Genomic DNA, 24521 nt, shown 5'->3' with positions numbered 1-24521 from the left:
CTGATGCCCAAGGGGTGCATTTCCAGCCCAGAGAAGGGCAGGGGGCCTGATGCCTGAGGGGTGCATTCCCAAGCCGGAGAGGGGGAGGGGGCCTGACGCCAGAGGGGTGCGTGCCTAGGCCAGAGAAGGGGAGGGGGCCTGATCCCTGAGGGGTGCGTTTGTGACCCAAACACCTTCAGGGTGTGGTGTTCTGTCCCATCTCGTGGCACCGAGACAACTTAGAGAGAGAGATTAATGAGTCTGCTCTACAGCCTTAGCTAACAGCCAGCTGGCTTTTAATTCTTGCGGTAGAGGCTCATGCACCAAGCTCCAAAGACCCCAGGCTCCAGAGACCCCAGGTTCAATCCTGCCCACTGACAACTGGGGTCTGTCGCTGTTACAAACACGTTCCCAGCCCGGAGAGGGGCAGGGGGCCTGAGCCCGGAAAGGGGCCAAAGGTGCAGCTGGCCCTGTAACTCTGACAGAGCGGGGGCACTTGGGGCACCTGCATTTCTTCCCTATGGGAACTTGTGACCAGGAATACGGTGCTTTCTGCAAACAGCAGATTGTCTAACAGCAGGGACAAAGAACTAGAGGGAGAAGGATTTTCGAACAACTAGTGTACGTGCACGTGTCTGACCTAGAGCCCTACTGTAACCGTCCCCAGCTGGAGCTAGACAGCCCAGCTTCTCCAGCCAGCCCTCCCCCAGGCTCCTGTGTCTGCATGTCTTTTCCATCTGCTTCCCCCTCCCCCTGCACTGTCCCGAGAGCAGCTTTTAAATCCTGCCCCGTTCTTTGTTAGTCTCAGCAGGCTTTGTCCTGCCTGGTCAAACCAGTTTTGTAGGCTCAGCAAGTGATGGAGCAAGAGTCCCCAGAACTAAGTGCTGGCAGCACGATCCCCATACCACCGCTTGAGCCAGCTCCATCCTGCCCCACGGCTCCCCTAGGGAGAGGCACTGAGCTACAGAAAACACCAGGCCAACATATGGTGCAAACAGATTATCACGGAGCAGCTCTCTATTCCTCACGCTGGTCTTCCCTTTCCAGAGAACAGGGCCTGGGCAGGCCCCTCTGCCCAGAGAGGGGTTTCACCCCTTGTGCTGCTGAGAGGCACGGGGCACACAGCCCTGGAGAGCGAATCGCAGTGTTTATCCACAGGACAGGCCCAGCGCAGGCAGGGCAGACTTCCCCACATGGCCCTAGGGGAGCCCTCTGCAAACCCAACCAGGCCACGGGTCAGCTGTGATTGGCCAGTGTGGACACTTCTGCATTAGGGACTGGGCTGACACCTCCCGGTACATAACACAACACACACATACTTTCTACAGACCAGCCAGCAGGTCACAATGACCCACGTTGGATCTGAGCTGGTGTTCACAATGCAAGTGCCCCCTTCCATGCTGTACCACCACAACTCCCAGAACAGGCAGGGCTGGAACAGGCTGGCATTATAAATCAGATACTTGCAGGGTCAAGCCAGGACACATTTTTGGCCTGGTCTGTACTGATATCCCCAAGTTTTACCACTAGATGGCAGCTCAAGAGCAATTATTTGTACTGTACTACTAGATGCCACCCATAAATCAGGACCCCGCTGTGCTAGGCGCTGTACGTACAGACTCCCTGCCCCAAAGCTCTTACCATTTAAGTCCAAATGAGGGCCTGGCCAAACTGCAGCTGACAGACTTCTGCAATGTATCCTGCAAGGGCGTGGAGCACATGTAGCATTGCATTCTGGGACTTGTAGTCTTCACAGGCTGCACCTTCATTGTACGGCTGACGCTCACACATCCTTAAACAACATCCTCTATTTCATGCGAACTAGGTGGGAACTTGGGAAGCTGCCAACGCACACGGTGTACTCAGCATTCCCTTCCTCTCACACTGCAATGGAGAGATCTTCAAGACACTCCAGCCCTGACCCATTCCTGGCTCCTCCTTCCTTTGATCTGTACCTCTTTGCACTATGCCACCTGCCGCCCTTCCAGTGCATTGGCAGCACTTTGCTTTGCTTCCCACACACTGATAAAGAAAGTTCTGGAAAGCCTGCCTGGGGCTTTTATTACTGGTGTTTGCATCTATTGGCTAGAGCAGGGGTTCTCAGACTTCATTGCACCAAGACCTCCTTCTGACAACAAAAATTACTAGAGGAGGGGGGAAAGAAGCCTGAGCCACCTACTTAAACCCTGCTGCCCTTGGGGGGAGGGAGCCTGAGCCCCACCACTCCGGGCAGGGGTGCCAAAGCTGAAGCCCAAGGGCTTCAGCCCCAGGCAGGGGGGCTGTAACTTGAATTCTGCCACCCAGGACTGAAGCCCTCGGGCTTGGGCTTGGGCCCCAAGCGGTGCAGCTTGGGCTTCAGCCCTGGGCCCCAGCAAGTCTAAGCCAGCCCTGGTGACCCCATTAAAATGGGGTCCTGACCCACAGTTTGAGAACCGCTGGGCTAAAGCAAGGACTGCTGAACTCTGATCCCAACTTTCCCACTAGCTCCCACCTTCAGCTTGGGCAGGTCATGTCATTCATCTGTGCCTCGGTTTCCCCATCTGATGAATGGGAATAACGCCTCATGAGGGTCTGAAAGTAAAGTGCAAAGCCAGATCGGTTAGTCCAGTAAAAGCTGCCTACCATTTCAAGGGCACCATTACGGAGCCCCTGTGCCTTCCAGAGACACCTACCCGACCTACGCCCTGCTGGACTCTCCCAACCAGACCTCTAGGGAGCTCCCATTCCCAGCATACACAGTATCTCTCCAATAGCATGCCATGTGCTCTGGGGACCTGACAGTATCTGCCATGATCTGCAATTTGGAGCCTCTTCCTGGCCCATTGCTGCAGCTCCCAGTCCCAGCTGTCGCTGGAGAAGTCCCACTCCATACTACTCCCAAGGTCTTGCTCCACCCCCAGGATGTTCTGCTTCGCTGCCCCACACACAAGGGCTGGCTGGGGGCAGGTGACTCCTTGGGACTAGACTACCCTGGGCAGGCATTGCCCCACACTGGAGTCCCGGTCACGGGGTAATTCAAGGCAGAGCCCCAGCATCTCTCCTAATGGGAGAGCCAATGGATGAGCGACATCTCCCCCGAAGTGGTGAATGCAGGGTCCTCTCCAATTCTGGCCACTGAATTCCAACTCATAGTCATAGAGCGTAAGGCCAGAAGGTACCCCCAGATCATCCCATGGGATCTATCACAGGCCACCAACACCCACCCACTAAACCCAGCAGCCGATGGGAAATGAGGGGAACTTGTGACAGCAGCGGCGGGGACAGGGTCTGCAGTTCGGCAGCAAGACCCGATGTCCCTGTTTCCCTGAATCGGTCTCCTTTGGGAACAAACACAGAAATCCCTGCATGCTGGGACTCATCGCCATAGATAATTTACAGTTCAGACATCACTAAACCCACCACTCTGCTCAGCCAGACTGAAATGGGAGAATGCCTGTTAGTTGTGATGGCATTAGAGAAACAGGAAGTTTCAGTCTTAGAGCCATTGTTCTGGACACACTAAGAAGGCAACAATTATAAATTGGCAGTAGCACCTGGAGGCCTCAGCCAAGAACAGGATATCTTTGTGCTAAGCACTCTGTGTACTCATAGTGAAAGACAAACGCTGCCCCACAGACCTTACAATGGGAATAAATGAGACAGAGGGTGGGAGAAATCTGGTATTATCCCCATTTTACAGCTGGTGAATTGAGGCACTGAGAGGTTAAATGACTTGCCCAACATCTCCCAGGACGTCTGTAGCAGAGCCAGGAATTGAACTCAGCCCACTTGAGTACCGTAAGCACAATGTCCTCTTTAAAGTGCTGTGGGCCCAGGGATTCCGTAACAGCTTGGGCTGAAACACATGCTCAGACAAAAAACAAAGCAAGACATTAAAACTGTCAGTCCGTGCTAGTAAACTTTATTTACAGTGTGCACCTGACCCCAGAAACAATCCACACACACATGTGATGTGCACGGTCTGGGCCGTAACCAGGGCGGGCCAAGTGGGGCAGCTGCCCAGGGTGCAAAGCCAGGGTGGGGCCAGAAAAATGTGTCAGAAAAATGACAAAACAAAACGATACAGGGCACAAATAGGCTTGCTCGTCCCAGGCCTAGTTACGGCTCCATACACGGTAAGGATCCCACTGCGATTGAGCCCTTCCTGCGCGCTGCCTGGGATTGCTGGCTTAGTCCAAGGCTCGGGACTGTGCTAGAACCTTGAGAATGCTGCAGGCAGGGAAGGGTTTTCCATCCAGGGGTTTGCAGTCTTCATGATCTCACTCCACTTGGCTTGGACAGAGTTTAATCAGTTTAATCACTAGAGGTGGGATACTGTTTCCTGGCGAAACTTCTGTAACCCTTTCCCCATCATGTTGACTCAGTTTTTCTTGGACGGACTGATACTAGCCAAAGGAGAAACCATGAACTGAGCCTTCCCCAGCCTCTCTCCAGGTCACAGCCCAAAGGTGACCTGGCAAAGAGTACAATACATTAGCCTTGTGTTCTTTTACTGTTTCTTTATGATGGAGAAAGACGGTCTGAAAGGGTTTGTCATTGAAAAAAAAAAATTCTGCTTTTCACAATTCAATTCAAGTCCTGTCTAGCTTGGAAAGATTTGATGGTGACAGGAGAACTTGCGAAATGATGAGATCGCAAAAGCCAAGAGAGTGAAAGCTGAGTTCCTGAGCGGGTGAGACGAAGGAATGTCTAATCAGATTGTTTTGGGGGGGTTTGATGGGAGGATGGGGGTGGTTTTCAGGCATATTTAACTCCAATGACAAATTAGCATTCTGAAGAAAGGCTGCCTTTGCTGCTAAAGATCAACACACCCAACCCTTCACTTCTGCTGTGGGAGCTCACACTATATATCCCTGAGGCCCCCCGCACCTGTCAACAAAACCAGGGAGACCAGATATGATCGTCCTGAGATTTCTAAAGTACAAAACAAGCAGGAAAACTCGCTCTCTCGCTCTCCCTTTTTGCAATCATAAAGCAGCCAAAAAAAGAGCAAAAGCTCCATTTAAAAAACTTCCTTTGCGCGTCATCTTTAAACTTCTGTCCTGGGGAACGAGGACAGCTCGCTCAGGTTACAGGAAGACTATAAAGCTGGAACGTGAAGCTGCCCCTGGAGACAATGCACTGCTTTGGCAGGGGGCACTCACACTGCGTGCATGCTGATGCACTTTTTGCTTACTGAAAAAGAATGGGAAGAAACATATGGGTGGATTCACATATAGCTGTGCATAGACATGTGCACACAAAGAGCTTAAAGCCAGGCCCGGTGCCAGCCCCCCTGGTTTGACAGCAAGCCTTGCAATGTTCTGTATACACATGTACGGGTTTGCACAAATTTTGTTTCATTTTTGCCTTCCAGTTTAGCCCTGTTCTAAATGGCGGCCATCTCCCATCACTGTCAGCAGGGCCAAAGCCACAGGCTGCCCTCAGCAAGGTGGCTGCCATGTCCCTTTGACACTGCAGGTGAACAAATGCCTTCAGTTCCCCCAGCAGGAATGGCCACCACCTCCCATTGCTCCCAGCGGGGAAGAAGCCAAGCTGCCCGCAGGAGTGGGAGTGGCCATGTGAGGGTCAGGCTGGAGAATGTGGCGACCCGGGAATGGGGCTGCCAAAGGGAACAGGGAGGGAACGGTGCGGTTCCAGACTGAGGTGGGGTGTGGATCAGGCGAATGTGAGGAAGTAGAGGGGAGCACGAATGCGGAAGCTGCCCATTAGGTAGGGAGGAGGATAGAATGGCAGCTCCCACGCCCCAGGGATCGGGAGGGGAAGTGGAGGCCCAGCTGTGCATGGAGGGTGTCTTATGGGGTCATGTGTTGCAGGTTGGATTTTAGCCCTAATGGGGCCGGTGAGGGGGGAGCTTTCCCGGAAAGGTGAGACCCTCAGATAGTAGGTCTATGAACACTAGCCTGACTGATCATAAAATAGCTCCACAACCTTGGGGCTGGCCATGCCGATGTCACCCCTCTGCAGTCAGCCATTCCTACCTGCCACACCCTGCTTGCTGCAGACCCTGGCATGCTCCCCTCCCCGGCCCGGTACCCAGCCCTCTAAGCACACACACCTCTGTTTGCATAGCCACAGCCTTTGAAAGTTCATTTCCTGGAGGGAGGGTGGGAGCCCTGTGCGCTGTTTACCTGCCTTCAGACCAGAGTTTGTGGCACAGGAAAGTTTCTCCGAGTCGCAGCATCATAACACACTAACTAGCCAGGACTCAGTAACCCAGCCTCAGCCCCAGCCCCCTGATGCTCCTTGGGCTTCCAGGGCCCAATCCAACACAGGCTGAAATCAATGCAAAGTCTCCCATTCACTTCAGTGGGCTTTGGATTGGGATCCCCCCATTCCTGACCTCCCCGCCCTTCTGTGGCTCACTCACAGGTTGCTGTACACCCGGGCAACAGGCAGCACCTTCTGTCCCTTCCCCTCCCAACATGTCCTGCAAGGAATGCCCTGATTCCCTGCAGCAGCATATGGGCCCCAGCGGTAGCCACCTGCAGCTCCTGGAGCAGCAGCCAGATCAAATACACACAGAACCCCCTGTTGCATGGACATGCCAAGAAGGCTAGGATGTGGGGGAAGAAATGCAAAACAGCTGAGGCCAAAGCAGCTCCCCCCTGCACGACGGGCGGCCCCGGTCCCTTCCAACCACTTCAGTGCTGATGGTTCCCACCGTACCCCCCGGGTGCGCGTGGCTGATCACACTCTGTTAGGCCGCACTGGTCACGAAGACCATCTTGGAGGAGTACACCAGGTCGACGATGTAGGCGATGAGGTTGAAGAAGGTGAGGAAGGTCACGCCCAGCAGTCTGTTCCAAATGCGAAGTTTGTCACCTGAACTGGGTCTGGGGTTCCCTCTGAAGTTGAAGACGGGCCAGATGATGGCAGCCGTCAGGTACAGGAGTACAGCCAAGGCGTTGTAACCCACCAGGACTTTCTCCAAAGGGAAGGGAATGTAGGTGAGACACCGGCCGATGGTGAGAATGATGATGAACAGCGTGACAATGAAGCAGATGCTGTAGACAGCTATGCACCATAGCTGGCCGGGTTCGGTTTTATATGTCATGGGTTCACTCACCAAGGAGAAGATAAGACAAGCCACGTAGGCTTCAAACACCTTCAGGAGGCCAGGGACAGTGGTGAGGAAGCTGCTCCTATCTCCAGGCCTGGCTCGGGTCAGTCCAACCTCAATGGTGTAGGCAATGAAACAGACGCAGGACATGGCTGTAGTTGCTGCCTGATAAGCACATTTGTTGCCAGAGCAAGTGTCGGTGATGAAGGTGGAAGGGTATATGATGGAAGAGGTGAAGATCATGAGCACCGCCAGCATGGCGAAGGCGCTGGTGAAGTCATCCCAGGACAGCGGCAGCTTCTCAGAAAAGCCAAACAGCTCCAGCACCACGATCAGCATGGTCACCAAGAAGCAGAAGCACCAGGTAAACATGCACCAGGTCCCATAGGTTCCTTGGAAGTGGCCGGAAGCAGCCGCCAGACTGAAGGCCGTGCAGGACAGGAAGATCTCAAAGAACCGGACAATCCCCACAGGGGTGATCAAGGAGCGGAAATTCAGCTCGACGACTGGCATGATGCTCTGGGCATGAGAGAACCCCAGCAGCCTGTGCCAACTGCAGTGGCCTCTGCCTCTCAAACTGCAGAGCCAGGTGGGAAGGCAAGAAATTCAGGCACCCTCGCCCACGAAGCTTGGCCCAGGCTGGCATGCACTGGATGTGAAGGGCTGGAGCGGGTCTGGAAGGCTGTATTGTTAGAACAGAGTGTGCGCTGCCAAGCTTGGGCACAGCCTACCTGCCCGGCTTGCAGCACCGACCAAGTGGAGCACCAGGGAGAGCGGATGCAATTGGAGTTTGCTCTTATCTGGGCAAAGGGGGTGGGACCCTGGTCCAGGGAGATGGAGCTAGGGAGGAAACACTTAATAAAATGGCCGATTATCTGACGCTCCGCCTGAGCCCAGCCTGGAGTGAGCAGGAGGGTCCCGCTCACAGCACTGCTCCCCGGCGCTCTGCCTTGCACTGTGCTGGCTGGTGAAGGGCTTCTGTGGCATGGCGGGGAATGGCTGCCTGGCTTGCTCCTGGAGCTGAATTCCAGGAGGTGCCCCCGTGCTCCCTCTCGGCTCAGGGCAGGGCAGCAGCAGAGTAGATCATTCACAGGGGAGCTGGTTAAAGAGCAACTTGCGGTGTCGCTGCAGCTGGCTGGTTCCTGGGAATTCTGTGTAACTAGATCGCCTGCCCCTCCACTCACACGGCCATGCTCCAAAGCTTCTGTCCACACAGACTCACACCTCCCTGAGCCTGCTGCCCCCCGGCCCCATGGGGTCCTTCACACCTGGGTGAGGTGCGCGTGTGTGTGTGCGGGGCTCACAGGGCTGATTCAGATTTCACCCACGCTGGTGTAAATGAGGAGGCACTGCAATGAAGTCAACAGGGCTACACCACTGCACAGCTGGGGCCAGGGAGAATCAGGCCCTAGTACCTGGTAGCAAGTGTCAGTGGTACAAGGTGCCATGCGTTCATAATGGCTACTCACCTCAGTGCTTCCCCCGCGAGCCGGTTCCCCTGAGCTGGGCTAGCAGCTGGCAGCCCACGTGCTTACCTTCTCTCTGTAAAGCAAAGGGGGGGGTGCATGCCAGGAGGTTCCCACCTGCGCTGAAGGGGGGTGGAGACAGGGTGAGGCTGCGTTAAAGCCTGTGGCCCCCAGAGAACGGGAGGTGCCATCCAGGAATGTGAAGATAGCTGGTGTTCTTTGCAGCTGGATGTGCTTGAGGCTAGAGGTGCTACCAAGCCAGGTCCTGAGCCTGCAGCTGGTTCCATGTAGGTGCCAGGGGTTGTGGGTGCAGGAGCGAGGCCCTGGGGTGCATGTGGCAGGAGGCTGGATGATGCAGTAGCTGTTCCAGGTGAGACTGAGGAGGTTCGGGTGGAGGAGTGGCCTAGGGGATTCAGCTCTGGAGCGATCCAGGCTGAGTTGGTGCTGACTGGCCCCCCTTTATCACCCTTGGGAGATCTCCTTGGCTCTCTTCCTCCTGCACTTTCATTGTAGGGCTAGGCCTAGGGCTGCTGGGGTATTGCACATCAGGAACTATTAACCCCTTCTCCCCCACAACTTGTAATCCCATGTAGTAAGAACTAGCAGGATGAGGCCTATTGCCTCAGCTACTGGGCAGAGGCTGTGAGTTGGGTGAGGACCTCATTCATCCTTCAGCAGCAGCTTTGGCAGGTGATGTGAAAGGAAACCTGGCCTGAGCTGAGCTGGTGGGAACGGCTCTTTGCATAACCTAGTGCTTCACGCTCCTTTGGATGCTGGCCTGAGAACCTGACATGCCAGCCCCTTGCGGGGGAAAGCTGTAGGAGGCTGCCCTTTGGCGCACTCTGTCTGTGGGTTTGGTTTGCTCCGTGCTACTTGATGAATTTTGTTCCTCACAGCAGAGCAAGGTCCTCTTGGCTGCTCCCTGCATCCCAGTGGAGAAGAGACTAGCTCTTGAGATTGAAGCACAAGCCTGGGTGCAGGACTCCTGGGTTCCACCTGCCTGCCCTCCACCCCATCCACATCCTGGGAGTTCCCAGCTGGTGCATTATAACATTGCTGGGCTCTGTCAAACACCTGTTGCATTCCACCCCGAGGTGGCTGCATTTCACTGCTGGATGACGGGAATCAGGTGGTGTTTGCACATGCCTTGGTGGGGGCAGGGCTCCAGAATGTGCGAGGTTATTGTGTTTGGGTTCCTGAGGGGTGGAGGGTGGTGAAAGGAGGCAGAGGAGGAGGAGAGCAGCATGCTTCTGGCACAGGCAATTGCATGTAAAATGCCCCCGATCCTGGGAACTCAGCGCTTGGGTGACCAGCTTGGGCACCTGGGGCCTGATTTCCAGAGGCGGGGCCGTGTGGCTGTGGCTCACCTTGCTATCAAGCTGCAGGTAAGGTACTCAGCCCCACTGAAAACCAGGCACAGGGGGTCACAGGTTGGCCTCGGGGGGAGGGATAGCTCAGTGGTTTGAGCATTGGCCTGCTAAACCCAGGGTTGTGAGTTCAATTCTTGAGGGGGCCATTTGGGATCTGGGGCAAAAACTGGGGATTGGTCCTGCTTTGAGCAGGGGGCTGGACTAGATGACCTCCTGAGGTCCCTTCCAACCCTGATATTCTATGATTCTATGAAATCAGTGGCTGTAGCATTCCTGGGTGGGAGCTCTCTCTGGCTAGGGGAGATGGAGACAGCCAGTGAGTGGAGGGGCCCACTGGCTCATAGCACCTCTCCTTGCCCGCAGAGCTAGGGCAGACGTGATAAGCAGTGCTCGTCCCCGCTGGCACACTGCTGGGAATGAGGAGCAAGCCAGGTGGGGGCGCAGGCTGGGGCAGGGCCAGACTCCTTCTCTGCTGTTTGCGAATGATTAACAGGGCCTGCCAGCAGGACAGTGCAGTGATTGGAGAGAAGAGGCCGGTGCTACCCCCAGAGCTGGGAATGGGGAGGAATCCAGCTCTGTAAAGGGCCCCACTGCTCTGGATGAAGGGAATGGCAGGGCTAGGCCTGGCTTGTCCCTGTCCCCATATTACCTCCCGCTTGCTAGTGGATTCAGCCTCTGGGAAGAGGTAGCCCCATTTTCCAGATAGACAGCCTAGGTCCAAGGAGGGGACGAAGCCCCTTGCTAAGGTCGCCAAGCCAGGGACCGTTGCTTGGTGCCAGACCCCTGGGGTTTCCTCTCCACAGTGAGCAAACAAGCTTTGCAGGGACAGACTTCGCACCATCCGCGCATTAACTTACCTACCAGAATTGCGGGCCAGCCCCACATTGGGACCCAGCCCAGAGCAGGGATTCACCCGAGAATAGTGGTGCAGGATCTTATGCCCTCCTTCCTGGGGATCTCCTCTAGCCTGGAAGCCTAGCCTGTTCCCCAGGGCAGGCAGCGCAGTGGCTGGGGCTGGAGAGCCCCTAGCATGCTCCTGGTGACCCTGTGCAGCCCTTGTACTCAGGGGGAGCGGCAGGGGCTGGGCTAGTGGGAGCTGGTGTTTTTATGCCCTGGCAACCAGTCTGCAGTATTTTATACTCTCTTTAGCAACCAGTGATGGGCAGTGAAATGGGCCTGCAGCACGCTGGCAAAGGAGTGGTGGGACCATTTGGGGAGTTCCCAGCAGCACCATTCAGCCCCAGCTCCTGGCCAGCCCTAAACGGGCAGGGGGGTTGGGGTTGGAGGCAGGCTCTGCAGAGCCCCATGGGAGCGTATTAAGAGCTGCCAGGCAATGCAGGGAGCTGCCCTCCTTCCCACCCCTAGACAAACAGGTCCTGCGTGGAGCTCTGCATTGGCGGCTTGCACATATAGCTGGGGCCAACCGTGCCAGCTGGACAGTACCCACCACAAGGGCTCTGCTCTCAGCTGGGGACTCTAGGGCAATTATCCCAGACCCAATACTTTCGGCCAGCTGCCCTTACAGGTGCATTGGCCCCTGCTGGCAGGAGGTGGGGAGCAGAGCCTTGCAGCCCGAGGGACCAGCCGGCAAGGGTTGGGTTCGGATTGGGTCTGCTCACTCTTCCTGCCCAGGGGGTCACGGAGGCAGCAGCCGTGTGTCCTGCTCCTGCCAGCTGCCACCAACTCACTGTGCCGATGCCCTGCGGAGTGAGCGTGCTGAGGAGCCCACAGCACCCACAGTGCAGCGGGGGGTTGGGGCTGGCAGGAATGGGGCATGCAGCAGCCTGCTGTGTTGACCCCACAGGCAAGGCAGCTGGAGATGGTTCATGGGCATGCGGTGTGGGGAGCCCCCTCGGGGCTGAGCCCCAAGGACAAGGGACAGGGGCAGGGGTGAAAAGGACTCGACTCACTCTTGGGCTGGGTGGGGTCATCTGTGCCCGAGCAGACCTCTAGGAGGATGGGGCTAGGGAGCAGGGTGGGGGAATGGCCCAGGGGAGCTGGCTGGAGGGCCCTGTGGAGAAGGCGGCTGGCAGCGTGGGCCGCTCCAGGATGGCCAGGGCATAGCCCCAGCTGACCACTGCTTATTCCTCTGTCCCTGTGAGGGGCTGGCTGCAGCCTTCCCTGTCGGGCTAGAGGCACTTGGCCTCTCGGGGAGCTTAGTCTGGCTGACGCCCCAGGCAGAGCACAGCTGGGTTGGGATGGGGGGAGAGGGGACTCTCTGACTGGAAGGAGTCTCAAGAGCCCCGCTGCTCATTCCCTCTCAGTGGCAACGGCTCAGGGCACCCATGCCTTTTTAACCTCTAGCTCCCCTCTGGGAAAAGGCCAAGGGTCCCGGCGGGGAAGGGGGTCCAAACAGGGATGGGTCAGGCATAGACGCATCAGGCGGCAGGAAAGGGACCCTGGCTGAAGTACTTTACGTGGGGCCGGGGTGGGAACAACTCTGCATGGCCCCCTTCCCTGTGGGGGGATGAACAGGGGGGACACCAGGCCAAGGTTGCAGGGGGATCTTTAATGTGTGACCAGAGCCTCCAGCGAGAGAACGAGCCCCAGCCCCAGCTGTACAGAGGAGAGTAAATGGCCAAGCACCGCCCGCCCTGCGGGCTGGGGGGATTCCCCTGTGATACCCCTCGCTCCTCCTGCTGCCTGGAGCTCAGCCCCAGCCCTGGCCCTCCCACCAATGCCTCTCCCCCTGGCTGGGACAGCCTGCATCCATCTCCCCACCCCACCCCCCCCGGCTTTTCCCAGCCCACATGTGTTTTGAACACACAGTGCTGGTGACTCTGCCCAGTGGGCAGTCGGTTGGGCCTCCGTCCCTCTCTGCTATTCCCCAAACCTTAGCACTGCCCACCCCACCTTTTCCCTAACCCTGTGGGGCAGCTACAGGCTCTAGCCCTCTGTAGGATGGGTCAGAACCCCCAGAGGGATTCCACGGGGCTGTCCCCTAAGGGCATGGGAGAGGCTGGCTGGCCGGGCACCTCCATCTCCCAGAGCTTTGCTCGTCCCCAGCAGGAAGGGCTGGCTCTGCCTCCCCAGCCCCAGGGCTCCCTCTACCCCACAGCAGGAAGGACTAGCTCTGCCCCTCTCACCCCAGGCCCCCTCTGCCCCACAGCATGCGGGGCAGTGTTCTACTCCAGTCCCCCCTCGTTGGGGGATGCAGGCGCAGGGACTCCCGAAGGAGCTGGAGGCTCAGGGCAGCAGCCCACGTGGGGAAGATCAGGAGGGGAGGCTGTTCTCAGCAGCGCAGGCCTGAGTCTGCCCCAGTCCTGGGGGCAACGGCATGAGGTGGGAAAGGCCCTGTGCCAACACACCTTCCTGTGGGTGCGTCGCAGGGGGTCAGGCCCACTGGCTCCAGGCTGTGCCTCTTTGGTAGGACAGGGCTCCCTCCAGAACTGGGGCATGCTTGTCGGGGCAGAGGTGCAGGGGGTGCGTGTGCCAGAAACCTACGAGCTCCACGCAAAGTCGCCAAGGGGGACAGGCGTGGGGGAAGCAGGAGGAACGGATGGGGAGCAGTGGGGCCCTTGAGGCCCCCCAGGAGTCGCTCCTTGCTTAAGGCTGTTGCACGGCCGGAAGGTGTTGGTGCATCGGCAGAGTCGGTGTCTGGCCCAGCACTAGGGCACTTGGGCAGGGCAGTGAGAACAGAGGAGCTCTGTCCAGGGGGTGGGGATCTCATCTCCTCCCCCCTTCAGCCAGTCTGTGGGCGCTGTCTGGGAGGAGGACGCCCTGCTCTCACTGCTCAGAGGTTGCTCTCCACCTCGTCCTTCCCCAGCAGCCCGTTGACGGGGCTCAGCGCCAGCTGGTTGCTCTCGTTGAGCCGCTGCACGCGGTAGCTCTCATAATGCACATTGTGGGTGATGTCCTTGAGATCCTGCAGGTGGGAACTGTGACGGGTGGAAAGTGAGAGTTAGGGGGTAAAGGGGCAGGAAGAACAGCTCCAGCCAGGCCCTAGGCCCTGCAGCCAGAGGCCCCCAAATAGGCTAAGCTTGTGCTTTAAAAGCCATCCCACTATGAGGGGCTCCAGCCCCCTCCCTCTCCTTCCAGTAGCACCACCCCCTCTGCCAGTCCCCCAAGGGCTGCCCTCACTGTCCCATGGCTTCCCCTCCAGGACCCCAGCCCAATCCTCCACTCCCTGCTGAGTGACCCAACCCCAACGGCTTTCCCTGGTAGCGGAGAGTGCTGAGCCCCGCACAGGGATGGGCTCCCAGCTGGGGCCAGGCCCTCCCCAACCCTACCCTGCGTGCCTGGGGCTGTACCCCTCTCCCAGTGCGTTAGGGGGGTGGGCCCAGCCGGGCATCTCACCGGATGAGCAGGTCTCGGAGCAGGGGGAATTCGCAGTGCGCTGGGTTCTCCACTGAAAAACAAGACACAGACTAGCTGTAGACCCTACCACCCTGGTGGAGAACGGGAGTGACTCAGATGCCCAAGGAATCCATTCAAAGCCACCCTGGTCAGAGCAGCACCCCATGTCCTGCCACCATCCCATCCCCCGCCTTGTCTTTTAGCTGCATCTTGTCCGCTCTGTCCCTTACTGGGAGACTAGATCCTGCCCTCGGAGGAACCTCGGAGCCCTTCACTCCTGCTGGGGAACTGCAAGGAGGCAGGTGGTCACTAGGGGGCAGCAGGCTCCTATGTATGTGCACTGGGTAAATGGCAAGGGGTGGGGGAGGGCGGGAAGGCAGGGGCGACATCCAGGCAGCTGCAATCTCAACAGAACAGCAGCATCCCTGTGTTCAAAAGAGCAGCCCAACTCCAGGGTGCCAGGTCCAGGCAGCGGCCAAAGCATGGTGCTCCATGAGGCCTGCCCAGATGAACTGGGCACAGCAACGGGACCCCAACAAGCACTGCAGGGGGACCCAGGAACAGCCCTGGTTTGCACGTCTCTGTTGGGGATCTAGTCATGTCTGAGGGTTGCACGTGTGTTCGTACGTGGAGGCGTGTGTCTGTGGGGCTGCTCCTGGGGGTAGCTATGTGTCCAGCGGTGTTCAGAGACTTTGCATGTGCAGTGAGAGTCTGGGTATGTGAGTGACAGGGAGCACTCACCGTGCGTGCACGTACAGGGGTTGTGAACACGGGGGGAGGTGGGGGAGCCCTGCGATAATACAAATAAATACACAGTAGCACACGTATGATGGCTGCACATGGGTATACAGGCTTGGACTGCCCGCTGACAAACACCTGTCGGGGAGGGTCTAGGTTTACTTGGTCCTGCCTCAGCGCAGGGGGCTGGACTAATCGGCCGCTCGAGGTCCCTTCCAGCCCATGCCTGTCATATTACGTGTGTCCCCCGGCGCAGTTCCACACACACAGCGCGTGCTTAGGGGTTCATGTGTGTCAGCCTGGCTTTGCATGGGTGTGGGAGCGCCAGGCCAGCTCCCCCTTGCAGCCGTGCCAGTCCCCTCCACGCACGGCGAGACGCTGGCGAGCTCTCCCTCTGGCACGGAGCAGCAGCTGGGAGCCTTCAGCCAGCGTTCTGACGGGTTACCTGGCAGCGCCGTGGCCGCACGGTTCCAGCTGCCTTTGATAAATGAAGAGGCCCTTGGTAACGCACTCCAGAGAAGCTCTTCCCAGGCCCCAGCTGACCCCCAGCACCAGCCAGGCGCAGGTGCAAGGGCTCACAAGGGGAAAGGGCTTGAGGCTACAGCAACTGCTTGGGATGAGGGGGGAGGACGGGTGGTCCCGTCGCTCAGACTGCAGGAGCACAGGCATGGCAGAGCACCACAGCGTCCCTGCCTGGGGATGAGGCCCATGGAGCCCAGCACGCCCTACACACACAGTGCTGGAGGGTGGCGGAAAGCTCAGGGCCCTCTGGCAGATATAACGGGCCACGTTCCCGCTGGCGTCATTGTGACCAGCTCAGGAGGCTGCCCCCAGGGTGACCCGAGGGCAGCGTATGTCCTGTCTGTGCTGGCTGCGAGGGATGGGCTTGGTGCTGCACACGCTTCACCCCAGCTCTGCCAACAGGCTCTCAGCAGAGACTGCGGATCCCTGGCGCCAGGGAGCAGCACAGCTCCAGAGTGGAGTGGGCAGGGCCCAGACAGGCTCCAGCTGCCCCAGCTCCCCACTGGGCCCCTCTGCACCCCACGGGTCTCTTGGGGCGGAGCTCCCCGCTGCCCTGGCTGCGTCAGTGCTTGGGAGGATACCTGCTTGCTGCACTTCCCTGGGTGGGGGCCGAGGCCCTGCGTGTCAAGTTTACTGCAGCCCAGGTGTGATGCTGGGAGGGGCGCTTGCTGCAGGTGCCAGGTATCACAGCAGCCTGGCAGATCGCTGGGAGCGAGAGGTGAAGGCAGTGGCGCGATCACAGCTGCATCCCACAGATGCTGGGCAGCGTTACAGGAGCGGAAGGGGGCTCAGCACAGGAGAGTTCCTAGAGCAAGCGCGGCGTGTCGGAGCTCTGGGGAGGGTCCCGGCCGCTTGGCACTCTGCCCACTGCCCCAACACTCACACACACAGGCCCCAGGACGGGGGCTGAAGGGCCAGACTAGGGATGTACGGGCAGGATGGGCCAGTCTGAACCTTTGCCCCACTCTAAGAAGTTTGGGCACCTTTCCTTAACCCTCATCCACTCCTTCCGCCCCAAAGCCAGCCTCAGGGGTCAGGGCAGGACCAGAAACCCTCAATACCAAGAGCCAGGCTTGTTGCTGCTGAGTGCCCTCTACCTGAGCCCTTGCTCACTGCTGGGTCGCAGCCTACTCTCAGGGCCAAAGGAAACCTTCTGGCCTGCAGGAGGAGCTGGCCTGGAAAGGCGGCCCATTCAGTGGGCCTGGGAAGGAGCTGGGAGGACAGCTGGAGCTGGCTTTGGACACAAAGGCACCATTGGGCACAGGGCTCCAGAAGCCTGCCGAAAACAGCAGGGGCTGGGAGTGCAGATGCAAGAGGAGCGATATGCCGGAGAACCCAACTTCACCGGGGTGTAACCAGGCCCCTGGCTGGGTCGCATCTGCGAGGGACAGTGGATCTACCAGCCCAAGGCTCAGGAGCCCTCCAAACCCTCCGTCCACAGACCAGCCATGACAGGGGGACAGAGCCAGTGTTAGCGGGGATCCACTGGGAGCTGGGGGACAGATCCATCTCAACGCTAGGAGCTGTGCCCCACCCACATTCGAGGGACCCATTACCTTCAATGATCCCCCACTTGGTCTTGCGGCCCAGGACCCTCTTCCCGTTCACCTGATGCTCCTTGTCCGCTCCAACCACTGCGAAGGGGATTTTGTCCTGGATAGGAAGAGGGGGGCAGAGTCACTGTAGAACTGGGACAGGCCCACCTCTCTGATCAGTGATCCCTGGCACTGCCACTTAGGGGCAGGCTCCTTCCTCAGGGCTGCTGTCACTGCCCAGCACAGCTGCCCGTCCGCCTATCCCAGCCAGAGAGGGACACAGAGTACCCCACCACAGCCAATCACCGCCCAGCTCAGCTCTTCCCCCCCCACACGCAGCCTCCCAGCACTCACGCGAATTTTATTATTCAATATCCTGTCGTCTGGGTTGTCATCAAAATCCTCCTGGGGATAGACACTGATGCCGTGGGCCTTCAAGTCCTTCTGGATCTGCAGGAGACAGCGCCTGTGAAATTGCTCTGTGCTAGCAATGGAGTTGGCTACCGTTCATCCTAAAGCCCTCATGAGAGCATATAATCTCTCCTACCACTGAAATGTGGCCACCTCTGGGGTGGAGTGGGAACTTGTTAAACAGCACGCAGCAACACTACCTATGTGCTTAGAACCCTGTATCCAATTGACTCGCATGAGGGGATTTCAGGTGGGCAGGGTGTCATTGCACAAGCTGATATTTGGCTGGGACACTCAGGTTAACCCCCTTACTTGGGTGTCAGATGCCATGACCATGAGCTGCGGCCTCCTCCTGCTTTCCTCTCTGTCCCTGATGTGCCTCTGCTCAGCTGGGGTGAGAAGAGACACACAGACGCCTCTGTCTTACCGCAAGAGACCCATGGGCTTTTGGGTTGCCCTGGCCCTATTGGAGGCCACCCAGCTGTTTGAGGCAATCTTACCCAGGCCAGCCCTCGGTGCTGTGGTCCTGGCCAGTCCCTTTAACATCGCTCAGCCCCCAACCCACCCTGAGAGGCACCTCAAGCCATGCTGCCTATGCCCAGCCTTGCCCCAAGGGCTCTGGGGTTCCCGTGCACAGCTGTGCTGGCCTGCCCTCCTCCCAGGGGAGGTAAGAGCTCCATCTCTCCCTTACAAGGCCCCTCACCCTTTGCTTGAACTCGGCCCGTTCCTCCAGGGTCAGGGTATCCGCCTTGGCGATCACTGGCACCATGTTGACGATCTTACTCAGCCGCCTCATGAACTCCAGATCCAAGGGACGCAGCCTGGGAGGGAAAGCCCTGGCTGTTCAGCATGGCCGGGGGGGGGGCACTGGCGCAACAAGATTGGAGACGCTCCATGCTCAGGCTGCTTTCCCCGCCTCCCCCCAGACATGGGCCCCACCCTGGCGGACTGGGGCAGAGACGGCCAGCCACTGTCCTCAGACCAGTGGCATCACCAGGTATCCAGAGCAGAGAGGCCAATGGGAATGGAGAGCCAAGGCCTCCAGCGACTGACAGCAGCAGCAGCGAGGTGAGTTCACCCACACAGCCCTAGCAGTGGGGCTGACCCTGAGGGGCCCGCTGAGATGGGCAGCAGGAGGCCAGCCAGGACGTGGACTCTCCTTCGCTAGGAACTGGCCAAAGACAGAGTCACACGCTGCACACTGGCCCCCAGCCAGCTGAGCTGGTTACTGCCCCGGCCGGAGACAAGCCGGCTTCCTCATCCTACTAGCAGCTCCATGAGCCAGCCAATCCCTTGCAAAGGGCTCAGGCTGCCCCCCTAGGGAGAGGTCAGCCCAGCAGGGCATTTGGTTAGCCAGGCAGGGCACTGGACACTCAGGAGCAGGCAGAGACTGATCACGGCTCACCAGTGGCCAGTGGGTGGCACGAAGTACACACAGCTGTGGACTCTGGTGTCTGGGATCTTCTGTTTGCGGCTGATGAGGATCTCCTCTCTCAGGTACTTCTCGTACTGCTCGTTGATGTACTTGATGATGGGGTCCCAGCTGGGCAATGGGAAAGGAGGCAAGAGATTGATCACCCGCAACCCCTAGGCACTGTGTGCACTGCACACACAGGAACTGTCCCACCCACCACTGAAAGGCAGCCACCTCTGGGGCAGAGAGCAGCACCGGCACACAGCAGAAGGTGCTCAGATCTGACAGTGTGGCACAAAGCCTTTGGCGAGGTGGGGCTGGAGGAAGGGGGTGGTGTTTTAACCAAATCCCTAACTCTTACAGAAGTGTCCCAAGAACTTTGGTGTCCCTGCAGAGCAGAGTAGAGCTGGATTTTAGGGTCTCCTCTGAAACCCCCCATAGTAACTGCCCGGAGCTCAATGGATCTAGTTCACACAGCTGAAAGGCAGAGTCCACAGTGCCAGGGTATGACCCTTTGGTGCCAGGGTGTCATGTTATTACCAACCAGCTGCTCAGACTAAGCCTTTCCTGGTGCCCCTCCTTCTATGGCCCACCCCTGGCCAGCAATGCTGGGCTCTCTCCCACCCAGCTCACGTTGCCCTTGGGGTCCCCAGAACCGGGTGGAACCTACCAGTTTTCATTGTTGATCTGGTCACCGAACCCCGGCGTGTCTGTCACAGTCAGCTTCATCTTCACGCCCTTCTCTTCAATAACTGGCGGAGGCAGAGGGTGCAAGGTCACGGGCTGGCTCTAGGAGTCCCCTGACCCCGCACTGGGCATCCCTTGCACAGAGCCCCTCCCCAGCTCCCGCTGGCTTCCCACTGCTCTCTGGGCACACTCCGCTCGGGCATTTCCCCGGACACATGCAGCAAAGCCATCCAGGCCTGGAACTAGCAGCTGTGGGGGCTGGAGAGGGACCTTGGTGACTGTCTAGCACCTGGGGCACAGTGTGGTGAATCCCATCCACTAGGCTTGACCAGGCCAGGGCGCAGCAGCAACGGCCCTGGGGGCACCCTGGCAGGCCGGGCTGGGAGGACGGGGACTGTGGGGCCAGATCCTGCCCCAGTGAAGTCAATGGGAGCTCTGCCGTGGCCAGGGAAGTGCCCCCATGCCTGCTGAGCTCTCACTCCCCTGCCTGGAGCAGAGAGGCAGGAGTCACGGGCAGGCAGGCCTTCCCCTGGGGGGGTCGCTCTCTGGACAGGCAGCGGCCAAGCCGGAGACTCGCAAAGGAGCCTCTGTTTCCCAGGGCAGCAGGCACTTCTGAAATTGTCAGGAAGAGACTAGCGAGTGCCAGCCGGCCGGGGATGGCAGGGTGGGCTGGGGCCCATGGGGCAAGGGCAAGGCCTTGCTGGGCCCAAAGAGTCCACTCTGCCACTTATGGGGGGAAGGGTCCAAGGCTATGCCAGAACTGCCAGAGGGATGGGGGAGGGGGTCAGGGTGGGGCATCTGGCAGGAGGGGGGGCTGCATGAGAGACAGATGTCATGGGGGCTCCCAGAGGAAAAGACATGGTGGGAGAGGAAGGGGTCCTTCCCGCGGCTCCTGGAGGGCTGAGGAGCAGGGGACCTTACCGTGGGTGACGGACTGCAGCTGCACTGTCTTTGGGACGTGCTCCTCATAGCCGGGGCCTGTAGGTTTCCGACTCACCTTCGACTTGAAGAGGGTGTTCACCATTGTCGACTTCCCCAGGCCGCTCTGCCCTGCATGGGGATAGAGAGAGAGGGCCGTGTGAGCTGTGCTCCCACCATGCCCAGAGGCAGCAGATGGGCATGTGGGATCCAGGACACACTCCCCTGTCTCGCCAAACTGGCCACTCCTTCTTCCCCACCCCATCTCTCCGCTGAGCTCCTGGACACGGCCGGCAGAGCATTGCTGAGCCGCAGAGGAAGCAATGGACAGCAGGCAGGGGAGATGGCGGGGCCTCTGGTCCCCAGACATGGGGGTGCAGGATCGGCAGGGCACAAGCTTGGTTCACTCACTAATGGGAGGACACCACAACCAGCCTGCCCCCATCCCCTCCCCAGGTCCCGGGTCAGAAAGCACTGGCCACTGCTCACTTCCCCTCCTCTCTTCCCCTGCTTGGCTTTCTGCTGCAGCCCTTCAGCCATTAGCTTAGCAGAACCCCTGATAGTCCCATGTACCCCAAGATGTCCTGGTGTCTAGCCCCCACCTCCCTCGATAGCCCCACATGCCCCCAGGCATCCAAAAATCCGGATACCCCACATGTCCCAGCACTCCCACCTGGGCTTGGGACTAGGGATTTTACTGCTGTCTTCTTAGACTCCCCATGTGTTAGCAAATGCATATGGCAGGTATGCCACTCCCCCTTCCACCATCACTGCGGTCTAGGATCTCTTCCCTGCTGGAGACTCTCATGGGGTGACCAGTGACCTCCGCTGGCCCCTTATGTCACCTCAGCTGGGAAACCTAACCTGGGGAGATGGCTAGCGGACAGTCCCTGCTGCCCTGGGAGGCTGGGCTGGCACAGCCCCAGTGCCCGGATCCTGCCGCTCTCGGAGTCACTGGTGCTTTAAAGAAGATTCTTCCCCGGAGCGTCAGTAACACAGAGCAGGAGGGAGCAGGCCTGGGGATTCTGCACTGGAGGGAGGGGCTGGCAGCCAGACCCCTGGGAAGGAGAAGTGAAAGTGACCAGCATACAGAGGGGGAGTCATTGCAAGAGTCCGTCTAGCCCCGAACATTGTATCCACCTCCCACTCTTCTGCTTCTGTGGTTGGGGTCCTGAGAATGGCAGGAGCTGGTGTTCCCAGTGCCCTTGCTGGCCACCCACCCACCTGTCCTCTCGACTCTTGGGCCCTCTGTATGTTCCTCCCAGGGCTTAGGACAGCTCAGCAGGTGTCCAGTCCCCATCCTAGACCTCCCCATTGCCTCCCCATGCAGGACCCTTCGAGCAGCCCTGCACTCCCCTCTTTCCCGGGCTACAGCTTTCCCCAGAGGCTCGTCTTTGTGACCCTGCCAGGGTGTGGGCCAAGGAGGGGGCTGGAGTCAGTCATGTGTCCAGAGAAGGAGGCGGTGCTGGGGCAGCTGTTGGATTGCAGGTGCAGGGGGAATTAGCCTGAAGGGACTGAAGCCCACATGAGCGGTGGGGCTGCTTCTTCCAGGGCTGGTTGTTCACCATAAACAAACACTACTGGCACAGGAAATCAGCGTGCCAGCCCCAGTGCTCTCTTAGCCCCCGGCACCACCTGAACCCGCGGCCAACCCGGCCGGGCCCCTGTCCCAGCTGGCTCAGCCCTTACGCAGGGGTAACACTGCGGCCAGAGGGCATGGTGGGGAACACTGCGCTGCCATCACATCTCACCCCCAGGATGCAACTGCAGGGGTTCCTCCCCCTCCCCCGCCGCAGCTGTGTGCAGATGGGAGGGGGATTCCAACACTGATGTGCTTTGCTAGGGGCACTTGACACAAGGAGGAGAGCAGGGATGAGCCTGCACATGGGTGGGGTTTGTACAGACAGCGGAGGGCTGTGCACGAGTTGGGACTGGCACACACAGGGGGCAGGCATGCACATAAGGTGGGATTTGTATGCATGGGACATGTATGCACATACAGGGGAGGGTTTGCACAGGATGGAGTTTGCACGCATGGGACAACAGATGGTATTCGCCCATGGTGGAGTTTGCACACAGGAAGGGGTGGGGCTGTGTACAGGTGGGGTCTGCAGATGGAGGAGGGGGTGGGTGTGCATGCAGGGTGGGCATTTGCACAAGGAGGAAGGGGTAGGTTTCGTACACAGTGGGGTCTGCAGATGGAGAGGGCATGGGTGTGCATGCAGGGCAGGCATTTATTTGCACAGGGAGGAAGGGGTGGGGGTGTGTACAGGGTGGCAGATGGAGGAGGGGTGGGTGTGCACACAGAGCGGGCATTTGCACAGGGAGGAAGGGGCGAGAGGGTGTATAGGTGGGGTCTGCAGATGGAGGAGGGGCAGGTGTGCACGCAGGGCGGGCGTTTGCACAGGGAGGAAGGGGCGGGAGGGTGTACAGGTGGGGTCTGCAGATGGAGGAGAGGGTGGGTGTGCACGCAAGGCGGGTGTTTGCACAGGGAGGAAGGGGCAGGAGGGTGTACACGTGGGGTCTGCAGATGGAGGAGAGGGTGGGTGTGCACGCAGGGCGGGCGTTTGCACAGGGACGAAGGGGCGGGGGTGTGTACAGGGTGGCAGATGGAGGAGAGGTGGGTGTGCACGCAGGGCGGGCGTTTGCACAGGGAGGAAGGGGGGAGGGTGTACAGGTGGGGTCTGCAGATGGAGGAGAGGATGGGTGTGCATGCAGGGCAGGTGTTTGCACTCAGGTGAGTGGGCGGATTTAAAGCTGCTCTCAGACAGGGCAGAGCGTCTGTTCTAGCTCCAGGCAGCACAATGCGGATGGGAGGCCGAACAGCGCTCAGAGAGCTGTGATGTGATGGGCCCCCCCAGGCCCGGACACACGTGCTACACACTGGTAGCTAACTGGAGCACCCACCTCTCTGACTGGTCTCCATTTCGAGCTCTGGAGGGGTGTGGGACGCCAGCCCTTAAAATGCAGGCCCTGCAGGGCTATTGCGCGCTGGCCCAGGACTTGACACAGCCCGACTGACCAGGGTCACTTCCACCCCTGCTTTGTCAAAGGAAACCAGGGGGCGGGGGATGAGTCGCAGACTCCCAGGCCAGATGGGCCCACCGTGATCGCCCAGGCCGAGCTCCTGTCTCCCCCAGGCCCATAATAAGCCCCTGGCTCCCTGACACTCCCAGGCCTCTGCCAGGACAGCAGGAATGTTGGAGACTTTCCTGCCTTTCTAGACCTTCCTGGCATGAGGCGGCTTTGCCCTGCACAGCTCCCTTCAGCGAGCAAAGCAGCTTCACACCTGCTGAACGCAACCCTCAGCCTGCTGCACGGAGCTGGGGAGCGCAGAAGTTCCTCAGCATGATTTACCTTCCCTTGTCAAGACACACTGGCTCCAGCTGAGACAGCCCTGCCGGCAAGGAAGCTGCTAATGGATCCGGATGGTGGTGTCTGAGACAAGGGCTCTGCGTGGAACGAACAAGCTTCCTCCACATGCCTCTGCCAAAGCCCCTCAAGCCTGATCTGCAGCCCCACCTGCTAGCCCAGCCCTGCAACTCCTCCAGCTTGGCCAATGCACCTCTGCCTTGTCCAGCAGCCCCCTGCCATCCCAGCTGCGACTCCCCCAGCTCGGCCAATGCACCTCCACCTTGTCCAGCAGCCCCTGCCATCCCAGCTGCGACTCCCCCAGCTCGGCCAATGCACCTCCACCTTGTCCAGCAGCCCCTGCCATCCCAGCTGCGACTCCCCCAGCTCGGACAATGCACCTCCACCTTGTCCAGCAGCCCCTGCCATCCCAGCTCTGTGACTCTCCCAGCTTGGCCAAGGAACAGAGACCTGCAACTCCCCCCACTAGTCCAGTCTTGAGTCACTCTGTCCTGTACAAAAAGAAAAGGAGAACTTGTGGCACCTTAGAGACTAACAAATTTATTTGAGCATAAGCTTTCGTGAGCTACAGCTCACTTCATAGGATGCATTCAATGGAAAATACAGTGGGGAGATTTATATACATAGAGAACATGAAACAATGGATGTTACCATACACACTGTAACAAGAGTGATCACTTAAGGTGAGCTATTACCAGCAGGAGAGTGTGGGGTACGGGGGGACACCTTTTGTAGTGATAATCAAGGTGG

At 58.8% G+C, this 24521-nt stretch overlaps 2 protein-coding genes across 8 annotated transcripts in view; both read right to left on the bottom strand.

Moving 5' to 3' along the window:
- Nucleotides 1-3858: 3858 nt before the first annotated feature.
- LOC102944661 (myeloid-associated differentiation marker) lies at nucleotides 3859-12228 on the bottom strand. The gene has a single exon (XM_037911100.2). It carries the CDS (start codon nucleotides 7553-7555, stop codon nucleotides 6680-6682), a length of 876 nt encoding a protein of 291 aa, XP_037767028.1. The 5' UTR covers nucleotides 7556-12228; the 3' UTR covers nucleotides 3859-6679.
- Nucleotides 12229-12367: 139 nt separating this feature from the next.
- SEPTIN12 (septin 12) overlaps nucleotides 12368-24521 on the bottom strand; it is an 84482-nt gene continuing 72328 nt past the window's right edge. For all 7 annotated transcript variants that reach the window (XM_007055834.4, XM_043523808.1, XM_043523810.1 and 4 more), the window contains 8 exons: nucleotides 20403-20531; nucleotides 19465-19546; nucleotides 18786-18923; nucleotides 18084-18201; nucleotides 17324-17419; nucleotides 16991-17087; nucleotides 14175-14226; nucleotides 12368-13756 (listed from right to left, as the gene is read on the bottom strand). In XM_007055834.4, the coding sequence (XP_007055896.2) occupies nucleotides 13612-13756; nucleotides 14175-14226; nucleotides 16991-17087; nucleotides 17324-17419; nucleotides 18084-18201; nucleotides 18786-18923; nucleotides 19465-19546; nucleotides 20403-20531 (857 nt within the window). In that variant the 3' untranslated portion in view covers nucleotides 12368-13611. The remainder of the gene's footprint in view (nucleotides 13757-14174; nucleotides 14227-16990; nucleotides 17088-17323; nucleotides 17420-18083; nucleotides 18202-18785; nucleotides 18924-19464; nucleotides 19547-20402; nucleotides 20532-24521) is intronic.

Source organism: Chelonia mydas, chromosome 10 (assembly GCF_015237465.2).
Source record: "Chelonia mydas isolate rCheMyd1 chromosome 10, rCheMyd1.pri.v2, whole genome shotgun sequence".
Lineage (NCBI taxonomy): Eukaryota > Metazoa > Chordata > Testudines > Cheloniidae > Chelonia > Chelonia mydas.
Note: the sequence above shows the minus strand (reverse complement) of the source record. Positions and strands in the feature narration are given on the sequence as shown.

Bases quoted from the DNA above. Each gene is read 5' to 3' on its own strand.
- LOC102944661 (XM_037911100.2), bottom strand. From the start codon at position 7,555: ATGCCAGTCGTCGAGCTGAATTTCCGCTCCTTGATCACCCCTGTGGGG.